The 24,745-nt window shown below is 42.7% G+C and overlaps 1 protein-coding gene across 1 annotated transcript in view; it reads right to left on the bottom strand.

Annotated features, from left to right (window-relative positions):
• Nucleotides 1–747: 747 nt before the first annotated feature.
• Nucleotides 748–24,745, bottom strand: part of LOC120763355 (partitioning defective 6 homolog gamma-like) — a 65,328-nt gene continuing 41,330 nt past the window's right edge. The window contains exon 3 of the mRNA XM_040086570.1: nucleotides 748–3,493. Coding sequence (XP_039942504.1) covers nucleotides 2,634–3,493 — 860 coding nt within the window. The 3' untranslated portion in view covers nucleotides 748–2,633. The remainder of the gene's footprint in view (nucleotides 3,494–24,745) is intronic.

Here is a 24,745-nt window from a genome sequence, read left to right as displayed (position 1 = left end):
GCCGCGGCCCGCTCCGCCGGGATGCGCCGCCCCTCACATGACCGGGCGGGCCGGCGCAGCCGCGCTCCCGGCGGGCGGGGCGGGAGCGGCCCGGGCCCCGCGGCCCGGCCCCGGGAGCGGGCGGGGCGCACGCCGGGACGGCGAATGGCGCCCGGCCGGAGGAAACTCGGGCCCCGCCGTCTCCGAGCTGCCCCCGCCGGGCGCTGGGACGGGAAGGCGGCTCCGTCTGCGGGAGCGTTTGTGGAGGATGTGGCCTTTAGCGAGGGCTGGCGTGCCGCTGCTCCCTGAGCCCCACACCCTCAGAGCCCGGTCAGCCATTTAATCCCGCGGCCGAAGGGGCCCCGGCGGGTGAAGCCCGAGCGGCTCAGCCGCGTTTCCCCCGATTCCTCCCGTTAGGGCCTGAGGTGGGAAGGGAGCTCACTGTGAGGGGCCACTGCACAACAGAGCTTCACTTATGGCTATGGGGCACTCAAAATAGAAGCTGGGCTCTGTGTGTGTGTGTGTGTTTACTTTCTCCACGAGGTCTGCGGCAGGCCATTCTATGAGGAGGGTAGGAAGCTACTTGGTTCCCATGGAAATCAGGATAACAGGAACCTTTACTAAAAGCAGCACTGAGAAAAAACACTGCACTAAAATGGTTGCATAGTTGAAGAGCCACCCAAACCGGATTCCTTGTTTTCATAGGGAGGGGAGATACTTCCACATAAAATGCTTGAGGCACCGGCAAAAAATACAGAGCAGAAGTAAGACAGTGAACATTTTATTGCAGACAAGGTCACATTTTCATCAGTTAACTAAGGTAAAATGAGTAACTTCAGCCAGACAAATCCACTTATTCATAAAAGTAGTCTTATTTAAAGTGTAACAATTTTTTTCCGGATGAGATGGTCTGATTGACTGAAGCATATCCAGCTATTAATTTACTGCACCAATAATAATTTTTTCTTCTTTTTTTTTAATGAAAACCTTTGGTAAAGTACAAACACAGTTTTAAGATGAACAGCATCAATGTTCTATTCTTACTGTGCTGGGAAAAGTAAGTACAGCTCTATAGCTGCTTTGATACCTAGAAAAGTTTTAATTAGAGTAAGTGAAAGACTTTTAAAATAAACTCTTAAAGCAAATCTAAAAGAAATAAACTAAGTTCAATGTCCCAAAGATATTTAACCATGAGCAGAAGACTTGTTGTTCCACAGGTATTCTAAATTAGCGACAATGAATTAGTCCACACATCCTTTTTCCAGCCATTACAGATTCCAAAACGGAATGTAATTTTTCCAAACCAAGACTCCTGAATTTTCATATTCATAAAATATTTAAGAAATGTCTATTCCACCATGTAAAAAAAAAGCTTTAATGTACTACAAAGTTAAAAACAAAGAGCAAATGACACAAGCTAAAAGTAGAAAAATACATTTTAAAACATTTATATTTTGTTCCTTACACTGATCAAGATATAACAAAATATTTTAGATTAGACCACTTTCATAAAACTCATGGTGTTTCCAGAAGCAGACGGGTACTGACTCAACAGTCGCTGGTCGCTCACTAGCCACCTGGCCACCCAGCAAAGTTTCTGACCTTCACAAATACCCAGTATGTTTTAACTTTCTGTTAGTCCTGTGTAGGCATTAAGCTTTATTACTGGAGGAGTCCAGAAATAACAGAACTATTCTAAGTTAGGCTTGAGAGTCAGTCAGCACCCCTCCCCTCTGTAGGGCCATCTCTTGTCAAGGAAAGACCTTGTGGATTTGGATCACCTCAAAGGTACAGCAAGGAGCTGTGTTACCTCTGAGGCTTGCACGCCTAAAACTCACACGAACCATGATTTTGAAAAACAGAGATGATGCGGAGAGGGAAAAACAAAACAAAACAACAACAAAAGGAGGTATTATCTAATAAATATGGAAAGAGAACAGAAAGCGGCAGCGGCGCCGCCCCCGCTGCGGTGCCCCCGCCGGCCGGCAGGTGGCGCCCACGGCCCGGCAGCCGCGGGAAACACGCGGGTTTACATGGATGTGGATTTCTATCGTTTCCTTTGGAAAATGTGTCTGCAGCGTCCCCCGAACGCTGTTACTACCGGAATAGGAAACGGCTGCTTTTGCAGAGCTCGTCTGGATTAGACATAACGCTGAGGAGATGGTGTAAACAAGTTGGCAGAAGGGCTGTACGTAACAGAAGAGGGGATGGCTATTAAGAAGCACACTCTCCTTAGCTGGTATTAGAAGAAAACCAGGTTCCACTTCAAATAGACATATCTGTTACTATTAAAATCTAATTCATATACATGCATGTATAAATACACCTACCCATGCTTTCAAACCCGAGTATATAACACTGCCATGGGTAGCCTATAAGACTGCTTAGGTTTATACCAACTAAAACAAATCTATGTTCTCACTCCAGGGCTGGGACATAAACCAGGTTTTGCAGTCTGGCTTTCTCCTGACAAATTTTGCAGTGCGCCTGACAGTTTTATGTCTAACTCCAGATGCTATGTTTCCTAGAAAGCAACAATTTTCTGCACCCGTGAGGTCTGTGAGAATATCAGCTTCCTGTTTTGTGCACGTGTTGCACGAGTCAATTGTCCTAATTGGCACTTAAGACTGTAAGAAGAATTGCAGAAATTGCTACTAAAGTGTAATGACTGTTCCGTCCTCCTCAATACCTCCTCTGGGGATAACCAGACTGTGTCGGGGATCAGTTTTTAAGGAACTGAGTAATTTGTGGATGCTGCCGTTGCTTTCTCGACCAGAGTTGTTGTTGAGCACCAGGTCCCTTTGAAGTCTGTGGCTAAGGCTGCTGCCATTGATTCGAGAGAGGCTACTGGAAGTAAGGCTGTGCAGTTTAGGAATGTGTTGTGGCTCCAGCCCACCCTCGATGACAATGTCAGCCTCTTCGTCACTCTCCATTTCATCAGGATGGAAGTTCTGCAGCACATGGGATGTAGACAAGCTGTGGTGACTCGCAGTGCTGTCTGTAGACTGGCCAGAGCTACCAGACATCCTACTGCTCCGAATAATATTGTTCCTCTGGTTTGCTGGCTTGACCGTGATAATGAGATTATGGCTGTTGGCAATCATCATGTCTGTGACTTGGTCAAGAGTCTTTCCTGCTACTTCAATGCCATTAACTTCCAGGACTTCGTCATTCACAGCCAGCAAGCCCGTGCTCTCTGCCAAGCCACCAGGAACCATACGGGAGATGAAGATACCGGGTACTTTTTCCAGTCCGTGAGGAGTCACCCTTACACTGGTGCCATCGCGGATGTAAAATCCCAGGGGTTTCTCACACCCGTGTCGATACAGCCTCACTCTCCTGTGTGTTTCGGGGAGAATGTCCACATCGATTATGGAAGACACTGGTCTAAAATCATGAGGCATACTGATGTTGATGTGGGGACGCCGGCGGAGGTTGTCATTGCGCAGTGTCACCAGAGCCTTCTTCTTCCTCGACAGCGTATTGGTCCCGAAATTGCTGTAGTCCACTTCATCTGAAAGAGAAACAGTACCAATAATTCAATCTGCAGGGCATTTTCCTCCTCCAATTGGTCCAGCGAAAGCACTAATAATAATATGGATATAATAATAATATGAAAAAAATAATACTAATATGGGGAAAAAATCAAATTAATTCTTCCATTTACTCTAATCTTTGTTTCACTTAATGTCCATCAGCACAACACTCAGAATGAATTAATTCTTTACAATGACTCCCCATACTTCTTCCTTGTTTTGGAGAAAAGAGACTTCTGATTCTCAACTCTTGTCAGCTGTGCAGAAGGCAATTTCTTGCTGCAAGCCTGATACACCATATCTTGGACGTGAGACTGTATTTTGAGAGCTGGACTGTAATTTTACACACACCTCTCAAGTGGGCAAGGAGCATATACAAATTCCTAACCTAGAAGTCTCAACTGGGGAGTATTTTAATACCCAATACACTACCTTAACTTTAGGTACAATCATGAAAGCAAGAGTGCAAGAGAGTAGTTAGGTATGTTTCCAGCCTAGGCTTTTCTAGTAAAGGAGTTTTGTTAATAAGCATCTCTTGGTACATCACTTTTCTCTCTGGATGACTTTACTTCAGTTCAGCTGAACTTGACAGCAATAAAAAGTGCTAAAGGTGACAGATAACAAAAGGTACTGTGTAAGCAAGCAGCCTGGCAGAAAGAGAAGCAGGTAGAAGGAAACTCCTCTGCTTAGTCTGTATGCTAAGGATCACAGGATGGACAGGGATTCACACACACGCTCCTGCCTTTGAGAGCAAGAGTCACAGGAAAATGCCTTTCTGGGATCTGCACTTTAAGGAATTGCTTAAATATTTTAGCCTCTGTAGCAGTTATCTCAAGGGTATGTGTAAAGTGATCACCTTACATTCATCCAAGTAAACTAAGTTATTCCATATAAGAAGTTCATGTTGTGCTTTGCATAAAAAATACTTAAGTCATGAAATTGTTAGTGTACAAACTGTGTCACTGAATCTCACAATACAAATACTGTGCATATTTTAAACATGAACCATACACTAGCTGGAAAGTTTTTTCACCAGGAGTTTGAGCATGCTTTTCAGATGAACTAACAGACTTTCAGTTTATTCTCCTGTTGAAGATGAGCAGTACCATACAAAGTACAAATACAGAACTGCCACTAAGAAAATTGTTTCTCTGACAAATAAACCTTGCATAGCAACGTTTGAGAGAGCAAGGCAATACCTCTACCTGATAAAGGTTGGAGGGGGGGAAGAGGTGTTAGCAAAAACAAGCTTATAATTGCATATTTATGTCTTGCAAGGTTTCATTTTCAAGCCCACTTTCAAGACGTATTATTGACAGACTTCAATTACATGATGTTAAGTTACACCAATTAAAGGACACGCAAAAAAAAGTAGTCTGTAGCAACCTGATCTAACTGAGCCTCCTCGGAGCAGGGTGTTAGATTAGCTGGGCTCCAGAGGTGGTCCCCTCCAGTCTAAGTTATACAGTGATCCTACACAGTCCTTTGGGCTGTAAAAAAAAAAAAAAAAAAAATCATTTAAAGACTTCAGAAAGACTATTTCTGCATTCTCCAATAACTTATTTACACTGGCTATGGTAACCCTGAGGATATCACAAGGCATCTGGAAGGTCATGCTGAAGAGAAAGTTTCTGTGAAATGAAGATAGTCCCTGGACAAATCTGTTGTGTTTAACCTCACATTCACCTCTTCTCTCCCCTCCCAGGATGTTTAGAGCTGTACCAGCTGCAGAGGCCTTAATGTGTTATTTAGACTGGTGAAGCACAGAATTGGAAGCCCTTAAAATCACCCAAACACAAGAAGCTCTCAACTGGTTTCTGGATGTTAAATTAGAGAAAATTTAACAAAACAGAGACTCTGGAGAGATGGCATCTCCTCAAGTCCACCTGGTGGACAGTCAGTGCAGTGACTACTCTTTTGAGTACAGCAGCCAATTTCTGCAGCCAAAGCCAGGTATTATTCCTCTTCTTCCATCAACAGGATCACCATCTACATTCAGCTGCTTTTGATAGATGATTCCAAAGTTTCAAAACAAATATTTTTCCTTGTGAAATATGGATGTACAAGAGATACCTTTCATCACCACAGTCTCCAACACTGTGCCCAGCTCAGCCCTCTAATTCACTGATAAATTTCTGTGACAGTCCTATGAAAACAACCTGGGGCTCCAGATCTAGATTCCAAATTCTTCCTTACTTGAAATACAGTTCTGTAGAACAGTAGTGCTGTGCCTTAAGTCCAAGAGAAACTTTATCACAAATTTTCAGTTTAAGATGCCAATTAAAATTACACATGGTTTATGCACTTAAGACTGTCTCTAGGAGTACTGGCAAAAAAGCTTAAAACAAAACCTGCATTCCTTAAAGACTCAGAAAATCAGGCAAGTCAGTACAGTTCATTGCACTGCACGTAAAATGAAACACATGCCCTGGTTAGCCACCTATTCCCTGGAAGCACGCAGGTAGCTGCTATCTCCCTCCCCCTCTCTGTTAGTACATTAATACTGAATTACTTTAGGGCAAACTTGCAAAAGCTTTACCAAATAATTAATCTGTGAATATTTGTTGACAAAACTGTTTTCTTTTCCTTAAATTAACAACAACCTAAAGAGTTAATTCTCACAAGATGCAAATTTGTGATGATAAAGTAGCAAAGTCATGGAAGTATGATGACCCTCCTAAGACACATAAGCAATTTCTGAAGCACCTCCCTTGAGCTGAACCACTAGCAGGGCATTGGAACAAAAGAAGTGGTTGTTTTGTGCCTGCGACCTCCTCACCTGTGCTCAGACCACTAACCAGTCTCCCCAGATGATTGCCAGCATTCCTAACCTCTGAAGAGCTTCAAAACAACCACCTCCTTTAAAAACAAAAAGCCCATCTCACCACAAAAATGCTAACTTTTTCCTCCAAACCCAAACCAGGCATGAGCAAGGATTACATTACAAGTGATGCAGGTTACCTTTAGCGTGGGACTACTGACTGTTCTAGGATTTAGTATTACGGGGCTGGACTGTGTTAAAAAATTAAGTCCATGTCCTGCTGACAACTGGAGATTTTGTTTTTAAAACAAAAAGTGGCAAGCAGTAGTTCCCAACTCTGACTATAAATGGGGTTCTATATGAGGAAGATGAAATCTGATTGTAACAGGTAAAATCTATTACAAGCTATTACAGGTTGGAGAAATGAGAGCTAATTTGAAGAGCTTTTAAGAAAAAACACTAACTTTATTTTCTAGAAAAGATTTGAAGTTCAGAATACGTGCTCTTTAACAATACTGGGATTATTACATTACTTGAATTCAAGGTAACCTGCTCTCTAGCAGTTATATTCGCTTGAGACATCACCTTAAAAAAACCAGTAGAACAAACAAAACCCAAAAATCCTGTAGAACACAACACCTACACCCTCAATGTTATTTAGGACCACTACTCTTGCTGCAGGAATAAAGCAAAGTATCTCAACTGAAGTTTAACATCAGCTGTTACTGTGGCAGCAGAAAGTCATCAATCACTACCACAATGAAAATAAAATCTTCTTCACAAGGGAACTGGGAGAAGTTAGTCAGCATAATTCACTTTTATCAAATATGGGGTGCTCACACAACTGCGCACTATCCCTGTCCAGTACTAAACTGCTCAGGTGGCATGTGTCAGGCTGAAATGAAACTGTATCAGTGCATAATTTATGATGACACACTTCTAATGAAGGTCAGCAGCTCGTTAGGTTTTGAGTTTCTCACCATACAGGATTTCAAGCAGGAATGCCACTTCAGCTAAAGAAATGGACTGTGCTTGATTGCCAGGTCACAGGCAAGAGCAGAATGTACCATATGGAACCAGACTGAGCTCATTTTTCATTTTTTTATTTGTTGCAGTATCAATTTCTCCTTTTGCTCTGCAAAAAGGGTATATAGAACTCTGCATGAGAAGTGTCATCAAATGGCACATCTGAACAATGCTTAAAGCACTGAATCTTACAGAGTGTCATATTTTCTTATGTCTCAAAGGAGGCCCGTGATCGGGGCAAAGCAATCACACAGAGATGAGAGATTTTCGCAGGGCAGAGAGTTCCTCTGAGCGAGCTCAAGGCTGAGAGCCCCTCTGCCTGTTTATTTCTTACTTTTTATACAGTTGTGGGTCTGGCTGTGGATTTGCTCCTGGAGTTTTCACCTTCTAGCCAAATGGCCAGACCAACTGTCAGTTACAATTGTTTTCAGGTTAGAAATATGCAAACAAAGGACAAAGAATGAAAAACAAAGGATTTGTTTATGTTACATGTGTGAGAAAAAGTGAAAACTGCTCCTAATATTGTACAGTAGCTAAAAAGTCTGACTCCATTTTATGAACAATCAAAAGGCTTTAAAAAACTCAGAAAAACCAGGGTGACAGAGGCCAGAGTTAAATATTACTTACATAACAGTGAGAGAGGGAGAATTAGTCTTTTAGGTCTTGAATATGTCCCTCATTTCTCAGAATATGCCAGATTATATGGGTCATTTTAATCTACAAGATGCAATGCTTTCAGATAAAATGTACTACGAACTGGATGGATAATCCTGGATAACAAATAAACTTTAAAAGACTTAGACTGAATTTTACTTGTGCCCATAATTTGCTTCTGACTGAAAATACTGTTCCTGTAAAAAGAGATGAGGAACATAATTTACCACAGTTGGAGAAGAACTCCTGACCTTTTCAAGTCTCTCTTACTTGAATCTGAAACCCAAAGCTACACAAAAAATACCTCACACTCTTCTGTAGACACTAAATAGCCACTCTTTTCCCCAAAAGCTTCAGCTTTCAGCACGTTTGAAGAAACATTTTCTCTATTAATGAGTTACACAAAATCTGAAGTATTTTGGCAGTCTTTTCCATTACTATGTGTTTGGTTGGTGGGGTATTTTGGGTTTTGGGGCTTTTGCTAATAGCATTGTCACTATCTACTTACCCACAGGGACCTTTCTGTTAGAGTAGATACATGTACAGATCTCTTCATGCAGAGATGGAGACTGTGCTCACTTTCTTGACAACAGGGATGGCAGTGGTTAAAAACATACCGGTAAAATCGGTCTCTTTGAGGTGCTCTTCTAACAATTCTGTAGTCAGCCTGTGGTTTTACAGAGCACCTTACACCTTCCTAGTGGGCATCACGAATCCTACCACTAAGTCACACAGGACATAACAGCAGAGCATACTAAAGGGCTATTTATAAGGCTAAGAAAACTGCTTAGAGCATTTGGTTGTAGCCAAGAGAGTATTGTATTTCTGCAATTTACATGAAACAAGAAATTATAGACTTTCTGAAAAAACCACCAGGAGCACCACTCCCACTGCTTGGACAGCTGCTTTTCATAGCAGCTGCCTGCCAGATAAAATACCAAAGCTTAGCCAGATAAGATTATATAAACAAGCTGAATTCCACAGAGAAGCAGACTGCCAGGCTCCTATAAGAACGGTTTGTTTCAGACTCTACATTTTCAGTGTACATGCACTCATGGCTTATTATTTCCTCTGGGAACTGTGGAACATTAGTTGACAGCTCTGGAAAGTACTTCAAAGACAAAATTACTTCCACTAGGGAGAGCGGCACTTCAGGCAGCTTGGGAAGGAGGCCAATGAGTCATTAATAGTGAAGGGTAACCCCTCCATCCAACAGATCTCTATTACTGAGCATTCAAATTAGCAGCAGTCATAAGGCCACTTCAAGGGAATGTGTCATGTTTAACCCTTCTATCTTTCTGTGTCCTGGCTGCAAAACACCGTCCATGTTTGACAGAAACTGCAATCACCTTCTATTTTCCCAGAAAGATCAACACCAGAAGCATTTGTGAAAGCAATCAGACAGCAAATAAACTGGCAGTCTCTCATTTATGACCCGTAAGGCTGGCTGCATGCGAAGGGATCTAAGAGGAAACAGATATGAAATTAACTATGACTTAGGGGGAGGACCAGTGCCAATACTGCTCATCAAGGAGTATTTAATGGCGGGAAAAAGAAGGTTATCTGAATGCTAACATTGCATTGTATGTGTTGCAGGAATATTTTTTAAAAATTCCAGCCATACTGGTGCCAGCAACCTCTGGGTGAACCACACAAAAAACCCCACACTGTAGGTAAAGTAGTTATATCTGCTATTCTGTCAAAAAGCAAGCAATGTATCCCACACATGCACAGACCCACACACAGATACTCACTCCTCTCTCTCCCCTCGTATCACTGTATCAGGAGAAACTGGACACAAACTCATCAACACTTAGAAGACCACCTAAATGCTATAGTTTATCATTAACATTCAACAGGACTTTTTGAAGCAGGAACTACACCTAATAAACTGCAGTTTTGCAAAATGCAACTTTCTTTCTCAGGTGGTTCAGTCAGTGCTAGAGATAAATCTGCCTTCCTGCTTAGGAAGTGTTCATTAGTAGGTTAGGATTAAAATCTAACACAGATGTATAATATAAATGTACTTCCAACACGTTCATAAACTTGTAATATCCTACATTCTTTCAAGAAGGTAAATGTTATTTTGTTCATTGGTTTAGCATGATACAGCAGTCAAAACTAGAGTTGCATTAATCTCAGTCTTTATGGTGTCAAACGTGTATAAAAACATTTTCAAGCTGGTTGCCTTGAGGATGGAGACAATCAATTCCTTGGGACTTCAGCCTGCGCTACTGGTGTAGCTCCTGCATTTCTCACTGCTTGTCATCAGAGGCCACTGTTCCCTTGCTGAATCCTTCCCTTCCTAGCAGAAGGCCCTTGTTTTTGACTCCCAGCCCTGCTCCAGTGGAGCAGAAGCACAACCTACACGTTTGCCCCATGAAAGAAGTGAGGTCTTTGGAAGAGACAGACCAAATATAAGTAAGCACCCAGGCATGTACCTCCTCAAGTTATCTTTGTCCTCAGAAATATCAAAACCCAGCTCTCCCAACTGTCCCATAAGCCAACTATAGGACTCCAAATTTTACAGTCAAAGTAGAGATAGTGATTACTAGGATTGTCACAATTTTCTTCCTCTAAGTTTGTGTATGTAGTATGTGACTTCTCTTTTATCCTAAAACATGCCAGAAACAACAGCCTTTCTCCCCTTGCTGCTTTCCACAAACCACATAATGCCAAGATTACGTTATTGCAGCTCTAGAAAATTGTGGGGTTTGAGCTTTGACTTTATTGCTGTTTTTTTTTTTTTTTGTTTTGCTTTTTTTTAAGTATTAGTTAATCTTTCCCATTTCCTGCAGGAGGTCAGTCGGAAGTTGGGAGGAGTAATGTTTCTGCTGCTCTTCTCAGACATCAATCATTATTATGTTCATCTCAGGTGCTGCCCGGGAGGTTTTGATGGTGAGATGGCTTCCCAGGACAGTCAGGAGTGAGGACACCCAGCAGCAGTACTTGATCGGTGATGCATGCAGAGAGCTACAGCCTCGCATGTAAACAGCTCTCCTGCCCGCCTGGCAAAAGAAGCCCATCACCAGGCATCCAACAACTCCCAACAACCATTAACAACTATATTCACTCAGCTGATGGTACCAAAATGGGAGGGCTATCAATCCTATTCAAAGATGTTTGGGGGGGACAAAAAAAACACCCTCAGAACCACCCTCTCCAACCGATAATTTCATGCAATCTATTCAGCATTATAAGCTTTAAATCTTAAAGTTATTAAAAAGCAATCTTTAATTATTCTATTTCAACTACTCCATTTTTCACCTGCAAACACTGTTCCATTCATTCAGATCAGGCAATTGAGGGGAGCACCATTTGCTCTCTCAAACAAGCACTAAAGGAATCACTTTTTTCCACAGAAAATGTGTATGTGTTATGCAAAACAAAATGAGAGATGAAACTGCAGTAACTCTTACTAGCCAGCACAGATACAATAAAAATCTCATTAATGACACAAAAAGTGGTAAATTTTATCCAGTGAATATTGAATATAACAGTTTCCCAACTGGTAGTAGCAAATATTACTTCTTGCACAAGTCTAAAGCGTGGAAGGCACAAAATATTTACAGATTGAGCCAAAGAGCAAATTCAGAAGAATATAATTCTATTTTTCATAGCTGCAATATTTGGAAAAACCACAAGTAATAAAAAAAATTCACCACAGGATCACATGAATTCAGAACACGAATTTTATACCTCTGAAAAGAAACAAAATTTGTCTCATTCTAGTCTCAGGAGAAGCTTCAAATATAGCTTGGAAAGGCAGCATAACATCAGGCAGCACAAAACAAAGGGGGTGTATTTGCACAACGTGACTATTTACACAGCCATAGGTGAAAGGAAATTATTTTTAAGGGCTGCAATCTGATCAGAACCATCACCCTGCAGATGAAAATATTAAAACACAGCCTTTTCCTCTTTTCAGAGGTAACTTGATCAGCATCAAAGATCATTTCAACAGCCAAGAGAGGTGAGCCATGCCAGGAAGGCAGGACCTCTCTTACTCAGCTAACACAGCCTGTGGCTCACCTGAGGGAGCCCAAATCCAGTGTGGTACTTCACACTCCCTTCTGCTACTGTCTGCCACTTATGTACACCTTCTCTGCCAGGTGCTCTCCTCCTCTCCAATCTAGGGTGATCCTCCCTCCATAGCTAAAAGCAAAATTGATAGTGATCAAGATTCTTTTATTACCCCGTGCTCAGCCAACTGCTGCTAATCTTGTCTCTGTAGCATGCAAGCAGTTTTTCTTCTTGGGAGGAAAAGATATCCCAGATCTGAGAGCACTTATTCAAAGGTGGCAATAGAGACATTCAATTGCTGCAAACATTAGATATGTGACATACTGCTAAAGGGTACTACTACAAAGACTGTTTTCTGTTCTGAAGTAATTCTTTCTCACGCATTCTTTTGCTGAGTAACACCGTATTCATCCCAAGCTAGTTCAGACAGGCAAGCTAGGAAGTGCCTTTTCACTTATTCTTCTAAATTCCCAGTAAAAATAATTTTTAAAAACACCCTGAACTGTGGAGAAGTTCATATTTAATGAAGATATAGGTCTCAAAGAAATAAATGGCAATCTCTTCCACACTCTTTATCCCGGAGTGTTCTGAAGTTGCTACCAGATTTTCTCAGAGAAAGATGTTTTATGCAGTTGAAATTTTTTATAAGTTTACGTTTTCTCTCTTCCAAAAAGGATGCAATAATGTTTATATAGTTTCACTGCTGTGGTGTGGTAATACTACATACATCCTGCAAAGGGGGGTGAGGGAGAGAAAACATTTGCAGTGCTTCACAATGCACTTTTCTGGTTCCTGCCTCCAACCCAGCGAATTACAAATGAAGTCCAGATTCTGCCTCTTATCACGGAATTAAAAAGGCTTCAAAACAAGCGTGGCATAAGAAATTAATTACAACACTTGTCTTTCAAGTCACGACCTCTGGGAGTCTCCCAAACTTTGCTGGCTGGAGTCAGGTGAGTCACAAGATAAACACCGGCGGTGGCCAGCCCCGACAGCTGCACCTCTCCGCAGCCGCTGCCCCGGATGCCCCGGGCCCCAGGGCGCTGGCAGGCTCCCGCCTCCACCTGTGGCCTCCCGGATGCACCGGGATGCCCTCCTGGCTGCTGGGACTGTGGGAATCCCAGACAGCTTATCTCCTGTGTTCTGGTGGGCAGGAACAGGCGGCGCTGCCCCTGCAGAGACACGTTTTCCAGCCCCCTGCTCCCCAGGCTGGAGCAGGCCGGGGCAGGCCGCAGCGAGCCCGCGGGCAGCAGGAGGAGGAGCGGCACGGAGCCCCGGCAGAAGCCGGTCTGAGCCAGCCGCCAGCCGTCAGCCGTGCCGAGGAGCGCGGCCCGTGCAGCCCGCGCGGCCCACACGGAGATGACGGCACTGGAAAGGAGCATCAGCCGGTGAAGAAAAATCCTGGGCTCCTCAGGTGGTGGGGGACAAGGGAGGAGCAACTTCAAAGTGCTGCCGGTGCAAAGCAGAAAGGTTGCAAATGCCTGCTATGTAAATATATTTAACGTTCGGTTTTCTAAAGCAGAGGAGAAGCGAGGTCAAGAGCCCTGTCTATTACAATTCAAACTGCATCTGTAACACTTCCCCATGTTGCCGGCACTCTTCCCCCTTCAGAGGACAATGGCTGCTCACTCCACAAATGGAAGGCATCTTCTTCCCGGTCATAAACAAAGCAAAAGCCAGGAAGCCCTCCTGCCTGAGGACAGGTTGCAAAGCAGTAAAAGCTGCCTGCAGAGTGCAAAGTCAGAATTTACCTGAATGATCATGAGGGCAGAAGCAAAGGAGACTTTTCTCTAGAACTCAGTTGCTCCTGCAGAGGCCCAGCCGTGTGCCAGGCAGTGCAGAGCCGATCTGCTCTACAGGAGAGGCTGGGAAGAACTCCCCACTTGGGAAACAAAATGCCAACCCCATCCCCAATGCACAGCTGCCCCCAGCTGAACGCTGCTACTGGTGTGCCCTGAGCCCCTGCCCACAAACTAAGGAAGGGATGAAAAAAAGTCAGTCCAAGGAGGGCTGTCTGTCTTTACCTCATGTACATCCCCACTAGACACACTGGCCATCTTGGTGGAGAGAGAGGCTCCACAATAGATTTTTTTTCCCCATGTAAAACAGTAGATATTTAAAGAAAAAAACTTTATCTTGCAGGTTCTCAGTGTGATATTTATCATAATCCCTGTGGTCTTCACACTCATGCACATATAGGGCACATTACTATGTGGCCCCATAACTCCTTCTGCAATGGTGGCCCTTACCTGGGCTACTGTAGCACATCACCTCCTCCTTTCCTTTGCTGCTTTAACACCACAAAGAGGGTTACAGCAATGTCCCTACCCCTCTTCCTCAAAACAGAAATGAAGCCTTGCCTAACATGTAAGAACCACGGCTTCCACTGCTTAAAACAACACCAACTGTTACTTTTAATGTTAGATTAGCAATAACCTTTCCTGACCAGGGAAAGCAAGAGGCCTTTAACTCTCATCCCCAGTTCTGTCAGTAAGAACTTGATGTTTTACTTAGAAGCAGCTTAAAGGATCATGGTGATTCAGGCAGAAGGATCAGCTGTGTAGAGTTACTGGCTAAATTATTTCTGTAACATTTTCAGAATGCTGTATTCCTTTCTCCATCACTGGCTACAGCTCCATACACAATTATGTACACAAAGTAATTAAAGGCTGCAGCTTGGCAAAACTTTGCACCTGAGGAAACTCCCCAAGATCTACTGACACTCACAGCACTTGCATACTTGAGGGGCTTATCCCACAGATGACCACTAACTGGACTGTGAAGTTTCTCTTTTCCTAGAACATTAAGCATTGTTCTGCAACACTGAAAAAACAAACACGAGGAAAAAAATCCCAAGTACACCACCTATATTTACACTGCTAAAACCTGGCTTTGTTCTTCCAGCTCTTGAGATGCTCCATCATTACGTGAGTGTAGTGAGCTCGTGGATGGTGCACTTTTTCCTTTAAAAAAGTGCTTCTTCCTATGAGCACATGATACAAACAAGGGAGTGGCAGACAGGAAGTGATTATTCAGAAATTAAAGAATTAGATCAGGTTCCATGATATCAGAACAAAGCATGACACATGGCAAGCGAAGCCGACATTTACTGGCTCAAATGTAAGAAAACTTTTCTTTATTTACAAAATATAATTCAGGCATCATGCAAGCATTTTGCACTTATTTTGATACTTAATGAGTATCATTGTTGGCAGCTGACCTGTCTCCTGGGAGCACCAGTTACTCTATGTACTGCACCAGCAAAGGTACTCCTAACACAGAAATAGACTTACAGCTTCTACCCAAACAAGTGTGGTTTTTTTTTTTTAAGGAAAGCATAACTCTGCCAGTAGCAGCAGCAAGTGATGGAACTTCTGCTCATGGTTTGACTGGCACAGCTGCTCCAGATACGCTAAACACATACACTGCTCAAGTTCAGCCCTCTGTTGCTAACAATCTCCTGCCACAAAGAACGGAGGTTCCCAATGCCACGGGTACACCCAGTATTCATGCCACTGGGAATTCCCTTAATGATCTCAGTTTTCCTGTTACACAAGAGATAACAACACTGAGTCATCACCATGTTTGCCTGTTAATTTTTGGGGGATAGGGGCAGACATCTACCTGACAGAACATACAGCCTTCACAGCCTGTTCTGTGCTCTAAGTGCACAAACTGTGTTAGGACATGAATTTTACTGTAGCTGGAAAATTAAGTTGTGGCCAGACTACTGCTGTGCAACTCCTTAGTGTGGAATTGCTCCTCCTGATTTACTACCATTTCAAGTTCCAGAAAAGACACCTTAAAAAAAGACATCCTACACAAGAGAACTAATTATATAAAATCCTTCTCATCTGTGAATCCTGAAGTGCTAAAAATAAAAGTTTTACTGTTCACAGCAGACTAAGCTCCCATTAAAATGGTTAAACTAAAAACATGGAGAATACATCAGAGGTTACGCAAAGCCAAGCAGCTTTAAAGGAAAGAGGAGGGATTTGCAGGGTTCAAAGGCAGGAAAAGAACAGATGAGGTATGTTAGGACTTATTTTCATTACACTGCATAGTTTGTTTCCAAGCATGCTTTCAACAGAAGCATCCTCTCCATACAAAAGGCAAGTGCTTGTTAAGCTGACAAGCTTCGACACAAGCTGTGTCCCAGCCCAGAGACAGCGAACTGCTACCAGTAACCCTGGCTCACCACTTCTTGTGTCTGCTTGAGACCTTTCTCCACCTTCAGTCCCTCGGGGCTCTACTGTGAGCAGCCAGATCACATCTTCGCCTCCCGTAAGAAGCAAGAATGAATTAAAAACACCTTCTGCTTTTCTTTAGACAAAAGCCCAGTGTCCCTTTTCTGTCTTTTCTCACCTCACTTAAATTGCTAGACAGCATCAGGAATTGGCAAGATCTTTAATAATAAGATCAGGCACTCTTACTAAATCCATACTAAATTCCCACAACAGGAGCCAAATGGTGACCAAGACAAGAATTTTTATTCAATGATGTGTTCCATCTTCAGAAGAAGACTGTTCCAAGGACATGAAAAGTGAAGACAAATAGCTATATAAAGCAAAACAATGGCTCAGAGGTTGATGTGATTAAAATGCCTTCTTGCTAAGATGCTCTTGGGGGGGTTACAAAAACTCAGCGCTAAGTTGCGCCATATTTTAACGTGTGCTCATTAGCACACCAGCTAATGGATCATCTTATTTACAGTCTACCACCTTGACAAAGTTTTACAGCTGTAGTGTAGAGACTAACATTAAGTGCCAACAACTCACTCTCAGGATTAAGCAAGTCTTCTTTGTGCTTATGTTAAGTGTTATGGACATGTTTAAAGGTGGCCAAGAACCAAAGTGCAGCACCTTTTTGTTCTGTACAAGCATCAGTGCAGGGCACCTGCTGCAGAAACCGGGAAGATCCCAGAACTTCCTCCCATGCTGAAGGACAGATAGAAAATGTCAGAGACAGGTTAAACAAGTTCCAAAGTTAACGACACCCGTCCTTAGCTTAGCAGCAGCAACCGGAACCACATTAATTCAGGGAGCTACAGTGAAAAAAAAAATAAGACACAGAAGTAGAATTATTTTTTCTGGCCTTCTTTTCCTTACCCAGGCAGATTGTATTTATCTGCTCAGCTGCAGTTTTTCCTTCTGCATGGATGCAATTTAACAACCACATCACTATGCTAAAACTCTACACAAGACAGCTCATCTTGCCATTGTCTGTATCAGCTTATTTCACACAAGTTAGGCCTTCGACCATGGCAAATCAAATGATATGTTAGTTGAAAGGAATCCACTTGAACTCTTAGTCTCCACTTTTTAACACACAGATACAGTAGTGAAAGTTTAAGAAAGAAAATTGGGAAAAAGGCTCTGGCTATGAATTACCTGTTTGTCTGCAGAAAAAAAAAAAATCTGGAAAATCCTGATACTAGGACTACCTGAGGTATAGTGAAAGAGTGGCAAAGCATTCAAGACTAGCTAGGCATCATAGAGATCAAAAAGCCAGTCAATAGAAAAGAGGATCTCATTTGTAACACATATTTCTCCTGGGAAAGCACCACTGTCCTGTTTGGTTTTATGCCTCTCATATCAGATCAGTCAAAGGCCAATGTGAAGTTAACATGCCAGATTTCACATCATCTGCTTGCCCAAACAGCTGGGAAAACAGTTTTAGCTGAGCTCTGCTCTTTTGCTCGCTTCAGATTGTTGTGTTAATTAAAAAGTCTTGCTCTTGTGTTACACAGCCCACAGGAAGTGAGGAGGAGATTCCTAACTTCATAATCACGTTAGCCAATAGCTCCCAGCGCTCTCCCCGCTGCTCCGCAGAGCACCAGTGCTGTGCTCTCGGGCTCACAGGCTGTGGGAGGAGGCTGCGTAGGAGACTCCTCACGTTATGCAGCGTCAGCCCGAGCTCCTTCACAATGGGAGCTTTCTGCCAAAGAGCAACAAAAAATCCTCCCTAAAACTACAAGCCAGTCCGATCCAATTTCCCAAACAGAAAGCCAGCCTCACAAAAATCCACTCGGTAAGCAAAAGGTAGTTGCTAGCTGGAGAGTTACTGGATATGGATGTGTCCCCTTTGGGCTCATCCCTAGCCTAACAAGTAAAAAATATTACTATTGTCACCTCCAAGCTAAACTTTGGAATTTCCATCTTGGAAGCACTACAAGGAGTGAGTCACTCTATATACCTTGGCAGTGATTTGCAGGCCAACAGGGAATATCCAAAAGGAAATAATGTCACCAGTTGGTGAGGCAGCAGCTATGTTTACCAGTCTCAGCAAGCTCGTGTCTCAGTACTGTTAGTCGTGGCCAACAGCGAATCTCCAATTCACAGGTCATAAAACTTCTAGTTAAGAAGTAATTTACAATTTAATGTGTCTGAAAATTAGAGAGCTTCAAAAGTTAACCCAATCACTGAAGAAAAATACTAGATATTAGAATTACACCAAGTAGTGAATTCTTTTGAATACCATATTGTCTGTCCTTGCCTGATCTCTGCAAGGTCTTTAGCAGAGCAGGAGGTTTGGACCCTGGAAATGCAGAATGTCAGAGCAGCTGCCACCTTATCCTATCTCTGAGAAGCAGGAGGAAGTCTTCATCAACAGGAACCAGGTGTGGTGGCACACGGCTCCCACAGGACAGCAACCACAGCAGCTCAGCACAGACAGGAGCGAGGTAGGGAGATGTCAACCTGATTGATTTTGACAGCCTGAGGAAGCTTTAGGCATTTCAGCAGCTACAGCTGACCATCACCAAGAACTTGCAAGGTGTGACGAAGCTAGTTACGAAAAAAACAAACAAACAAAGCCCCCACCCCAAGCCATTTTGTACTGGTCAAACTGAGTTTTGAGGAAGATATTAATAAACAAGGCATAGAATAATTAAGAGGACTGATCATGTGTCAGATGAGATGGTTAATACTGTACAAGGTGGGCCTTAGCTAAGGCTAAGAATAAACTGAGGAATTAAGGGCTCTCAACACATCAGTTCATTCCACAAGCTCTAGCAGTTTACACTCATGCTACCTGATGAGCAGTGCTAAGACACTCAGCAGTGCACTTAAGGAAGTCTTTTTTACTTCATGGCAAATACACTCTGCACATGACTTACATCTTGAGCTAAAAGCTTACTTTTGAAAAGGGCTAATGGAGATGCATCCACTACACCTTTGAAGTGAGGCAGCTGCACAGAGCCAAGCTTATGGCATAGTAGAGTCAGGATGAATGTTACAGCAAAGGCTGGCTAGGAAGCTGTGAGAATACCACTAAGCAGCCTCTTGAGAGAAAGTGTATTAATGAAGCAAGACCCTTAAGCTGGTTTTGGTCTACTTCTAACAGATCTATTACCCTCAGAGGATTTATTCTTTCCAAAGCATGCCAACTGCCTTCATTACCAGAAATGCTTTATAAAAAGCTGGACACTTGTATGAGCAAGTATCACATGCAACAATTGCATGTTTTCAAAATGGTCTGCAAAAAATGAGGATGCAACCCCCTTCTACTACACTGATTCAGAAATCAGGAGACATATCTTGTCACCTTTGCCCTTCCCTAAGAAGTTTCGAAATTGTCTGACAATAGACTACATACACATCCGTTCAAGCCTTTTTATTTGTCTGTATATTTTAAGTCTCTAGGATGCTTTCCTTAAGGCCACAAATGAGTACAAACTCTGCCCTATTCCTCTCTGTAATTTGTAGATTCCTTTAAGTAAAACTTAAAGTAAAGCACAATAGTTTGACCAAGATGCTTAAATCCCCTACACCCATTTCAAGAAATCACATTACAACGGAGGTAAACAAATGAAAGCGACCATCTTGATAAAGCGTTTACAATTGGAGTAACTTGTAAAGTTTGAGAATTTGGTTTAGGCAGAATGTTTGCACAGCAAGTTCTTTTAGATGACTAAGCTGTCATTGAAACTGCCTGAAACTCTGAACCACAATTCCTCTCACAGTGGGCTTTGCCAGCTCTGCTGCCTACTGCCAGTTTTCATCAGCTCAGCAGCAGCCGGCACCACCACCTGACAAAACTGCTTCCAAATTCAGCTTCGGTATCAAGCCTTGCAGTCCAGGGGCAAGGTAAGCCAGCCAAGCATGGCAAGAAAATTCAGACTTCTTATACTGTGGAGCTTGACTCAGAATGAGGGACAAGTTCTTTTGAATGTTTCTAGGAATTTACACAAGATCAATACTGATATATTTCTCTCTATTGCTCCAGGAGGGAAAGCCACATGGAAAAGAAAAAAAAAAAAAAAAAGACAGATTACTGTATCAGACTTCTTCCCTCCTCCAACATTTTTATTTCCCCCCTTTCACGTGTCTAATGAAGCATGAAAGCTGTTGCTCTGTTCCCACTGCTTTCTCTCTCTGCCAGCAATACAGCCAAGAGATTCTAGCTTTAAGACTTACAGACTTTATTATAGCCTGTCAGCACCTCTAATATTAAAAAAAAAAAAAAGCCAGATCATATCCTTCAAACAATTTTCATCAGAAGTCATGCTGTCAGTGGGGTGCAGAAAGTGGAGGAATTCCTGTTTACTGTTACGCTTGAAAATTTACTGGGGAAAGGACTTCCAATTGCAAGCTAATACCTGAAACACCACACCAATTTGGGTGTCATTAGCACAGGTGTTTATCTAGAAGACCAACCAGACCAACCCAATGTTTGTGGATGAAGAATCATTGCAGAAGGGTGACCAGCGGCTAACATGAGAGGAATGGGACATGCAGAAAAACATTGCTCAGTGCCTGTTAGGGTAGGAAGTGATACCAGAGGAGAGACGTGACCCCGTCCTCTCAGAGGAGAACAGTGCAAAAAAAAGGGTACTCTGTGCCATGCTATTGCACTCCCAAATGTCATTGTCAGGGCTCAGACTGCTACATGGATTCTGACACTGAGCTGCTAGGCATGCACAGACTTCAGCTTCCAAAAGCTCTGATCTGTCATTTCGTTCTAGGACAGGCTTGACTTCGTGATGTTTTATGTTTTAGACGCTGTATTATTTTTACAGGTTCCTTAGAAGTTAAGACACGAGCTGTTAGCAGGAGCTGGCTCACTAAAAGGTACCTTAGACTTGAAACTCAAACCTGACCACAAAATGCAGGTAAAGAGTCACTAGTATCCAAGTGTGAGAGTCAAATAAAGCTGGCAAAGCTGGGACTGCCACTGCAAGGAGAACACACCTAACATCCTGCAGCATGCACAAGTGGATGCCACCCGCTCCAGCCAGGGCTGAGCACAGCTCTGTCCTAATCTTACTCAATTAATCACTGCAAAATGGGGAGAGGGGAAGTAGACACACTGTGGGTCTTCTCATGCAAGCTCCCAACCCAAATAAAAGCCAGATTCCTGCCCCGTGTTGGGAAAGAACACACCTGCCCAGGATATCACCACATCTCTCCTGAGTAAGGGCAGCGAGGCCCTCAGAACACAAGCTGGCTCATTACTGAGCTGTAGGCAGACAGATCTCATTTCTGCCTGTTCATGGGTGGCTGATTCGTACCAATAGTGCAGCTCTGCCAAACCCACCCAACAGGCCCAGTCTGAAACCTCCAATGCTGCCAGCTTCCCATAGACAAACCTGATCTTTGCTAACTAAACTCCACCCTCAGCTCTTTCATCCTGACAAGAGACTAGGTTGCTCCTGGCTGGCTGATAAGCAAACTCTTTTTGATTACTGCTGGTTATACTAATACAGGCAACACTCTAGCAGCTGGCTCTACACAACAGAAAGCTTGAGAAAACAAAAACCCAGTCACTACACCAAAATACAGGGCCATTGACAGATGAACCACTTGGAAAAGCAAATAATTTGTCAGCCATTGGCCTGCTTCAGTCTGATCATGCAGCAACTCTGTCTAGTCTCTCCTGACAGACTTCTTTCAGGGCAGGGACTGGATCCACGTTTTTGGTACACTGAGTCTTCAAATTCTAAACACAATATGGAGATCATTGAAGCTTGTGGAAGAGAAAATGCAAGCAGAGAAAGCACTTGTAAACAATCTAGTAAATTACTTGGTTTGTAAACAACCTACAAATTTTTCCTTTTCCTGTATAAAGAATGCAACATTTTTCATATATATATATATATGAAAATTATGTTCATACATATATATGAACAAGCATTTCACAATTTTCAATCACACATTTTCATTTGCTTTGGCCCACTGCTGTCTGGAAGACAGCCACACTGTATTGAACATTCCACAGTTTCCAAGTTTAGACATAACAGGCCTGAAGACAATCTGGATTCAACACAAAAAGCAAATTTGCCTCAATTGAACTTTATTGCCAATTCTACTTGTGAAGAGGCAACCTAAGAGAAGGGAAGACTCATGTCAGTGATACATTCAATTTCAGTCACAGAGAAACTTTCAGTGTGAAAGTTTTTCTCTGTTTACACTACGAAAAGTAAAAAAGCAATATGGAAAGCACATTTGAGAGGCAGTAGGAAAGCAGTATTGATACTATTAAGTTCTGAAGAAAGGCTGTGAACAGAAGTGTGAGTAATAAGGACCACATCCAGCCTGTAGTTTTGCAAAAAGGACAGATTCAATCCATGAGCAATTCCAGCATGCCTCCATGGTTCAAGGCTACACGTTTAGGTCTCAGACTGAGTATTTTAAATACCCACTCTACTCAAGCTTGAATTTGGGTTGACTTCTTGCCTACACTTCCATCTAGCTTTTGTGGTTAATCCAATTGGTCCCTGCCTCTATCTTCTCAGGCTGCCGTAAGCCATGCCATGGTATGACTATAGCCTGATCTCAGGATTGCTACAGCAAGTCAAACTCACTGCTGTATCTTTCTCCACTTTCCCAGGACAGCGGGTTTTGTGGCCAGGTAAGAGTGTTTCCTCCCTGACAGCCTCCGAGCCATCAGGACGAAGTCTCTGCTAGTCCCTGCAGATAACCAACTACAGCTTTTAGTCTCTCCCCATGGGAAACTAGAATTTTGGGATTTATCAGGTTAATGAACTAGCAGTAATGCTGCCAGGAGTTTAACACACCAGTATTAACAAGATGATTTTTACTTTAACCTTTTCTTGACTGTGGGATGTCTAGTGCATTAACTGTTTCTTCTGAGTCCTCCTAGCTAAACAATGAGACATTTCCAGGCCAAGTCAATTCACCCAGCTCTCTCCTAGAATTTCATCCATAATTAGAAAGTTTTCACTTCATTGTCATCTTGCTCCTTTCCTAAGAAATTCCAAGGATTAAAAAAAAAAAATAATGACATACATTTTCTCGGAATTCTACAGAATTATTTAACGCAGTTTACTTGCAAGTTTGTAGTAGAAGACTACCAATTCAGGATCAGTCAATTATATCACACATTGAAAACATTGGTCCTTAGAGATAAATATTTCCCATATTGTCTTAGCTCAGAAGCCTAAGCCTTGCCTGCTCCAAGTTTGATTTGCAGACTTTGCTTTGGAAAGGATTCTTTTCAAGTCAAGAGAGGCCTGTTAAATAAAGTCAAATACATATGATAGTTCTGTATCAGCTGTTTCTGGACACCTTTATAGCAGTAATCAGCAATCTTATGCATGTTATCACCTGACTATACAGACATCACCTCTGAGGCAGCTACTGAGGAAAGCAGGCAGGAAGTAAAGTCATGACTTCTGCTTTGGAGATAAGGGAAACACTTGAAGGACTATTAAAAAAACCATTAAGATAGCAAGCTAGTAACTGACTGTTCATCTGTCCTGGTTTCAGAATAAATCCTTGAAATTTGTCTACGAATCCTCAAGCAGCCCCAGGATCAAAAGGACAGTGAAGAACCTCTGCCCTCATCAAGCTGCTTCTGGAACAAAGACATACATGCACACATGCGCTGGAGCACAGATGATGATAAGCTCAGCAGAGCTAGGCCATGTGGCCAACATCAGAGGGGTGATAAACCCTGTGTGAATGTATCTGCATTGAAAAGGCCTTTAAAGTCAGATTGCTGACTGCAGGATGTGCTGCTCCTACTGTTACCAGCCAACAACTTGCTCCAAAAGGATGACTGCTGTCTGTACAGCTGCTCATTGCCTTGCAGTGCAAAAGAGAAGGTGACCTGTGGATTTACCACTCATGAATGTAACCACAAGCTCCTAAACACAGGGCTACAACCCAGATTCTGTTCTAAATGTCAGACATCCTTCCAGTCCAATCTGCAGAGAACTGACAGCAAATTACTTCAGTATGAGCAGAGGAACCGAGAGAAGGGACAGTGCCACAGCTCACTTTGACAATCTGGTTAAATTCTGAAGGAACATCTAAAGAAAGGAAAGGTTTGCATCTGATGTTGAGTGAGACTTGGAGTAAGAGCAGATAAAAAACAGGGTTGTTTGTCCTAGAAGGTTCTGACAGGATCTTAAAGCAATACTTAGTGTCTGGTCATCATCGCTAACAAAGGCCAGCAGAGCCAGCAGATGGAAAGCAGTGTTAAGTGCTACTGTGGCGGGAGCAAAAAGCATCCAACCATCCGCTGAGCTCACTGAAAACAGTGAAGTCTGTCTACTCAAGTGAAGAAAATAACTTCCAGAAAAACAAAAGAAAGCACAGCCTGTTCTTCAGGCAGTCAACTTAATAGATACCCACTCTAAGAATCTGGATTTTACAGCAGAAGCATACAAGGCAGTAGCCCAGTGTACACACAGAGAGCCAAAGGCTGTCATGGACACTCAGTCACAGAGATATTTAGAGAAGCACAATGGAGAAAGAGAAATAAAAATGAACAGGAAGAGAGGAGAGAGGAAGAAAAGGGG

The sequence above is a fragment of the Hirundo rustica genome, chromosome 1 (genome assembly GCF_015227805.2).
Source record: "Hirundo rustica isolate bHirRus1 chromosome 1, bHirRus1.pri.v3, whole genome shotgun sequence".
Lineage (NCBI taxonomy): Eukaryota > Metazoa > Chordata > Aves > Passeriformes > Hirundinidae > Hirundo > Hirundo rustica.
This window is presented reverse-complemented; position numbering and strand designations above follow the sequence as displayed.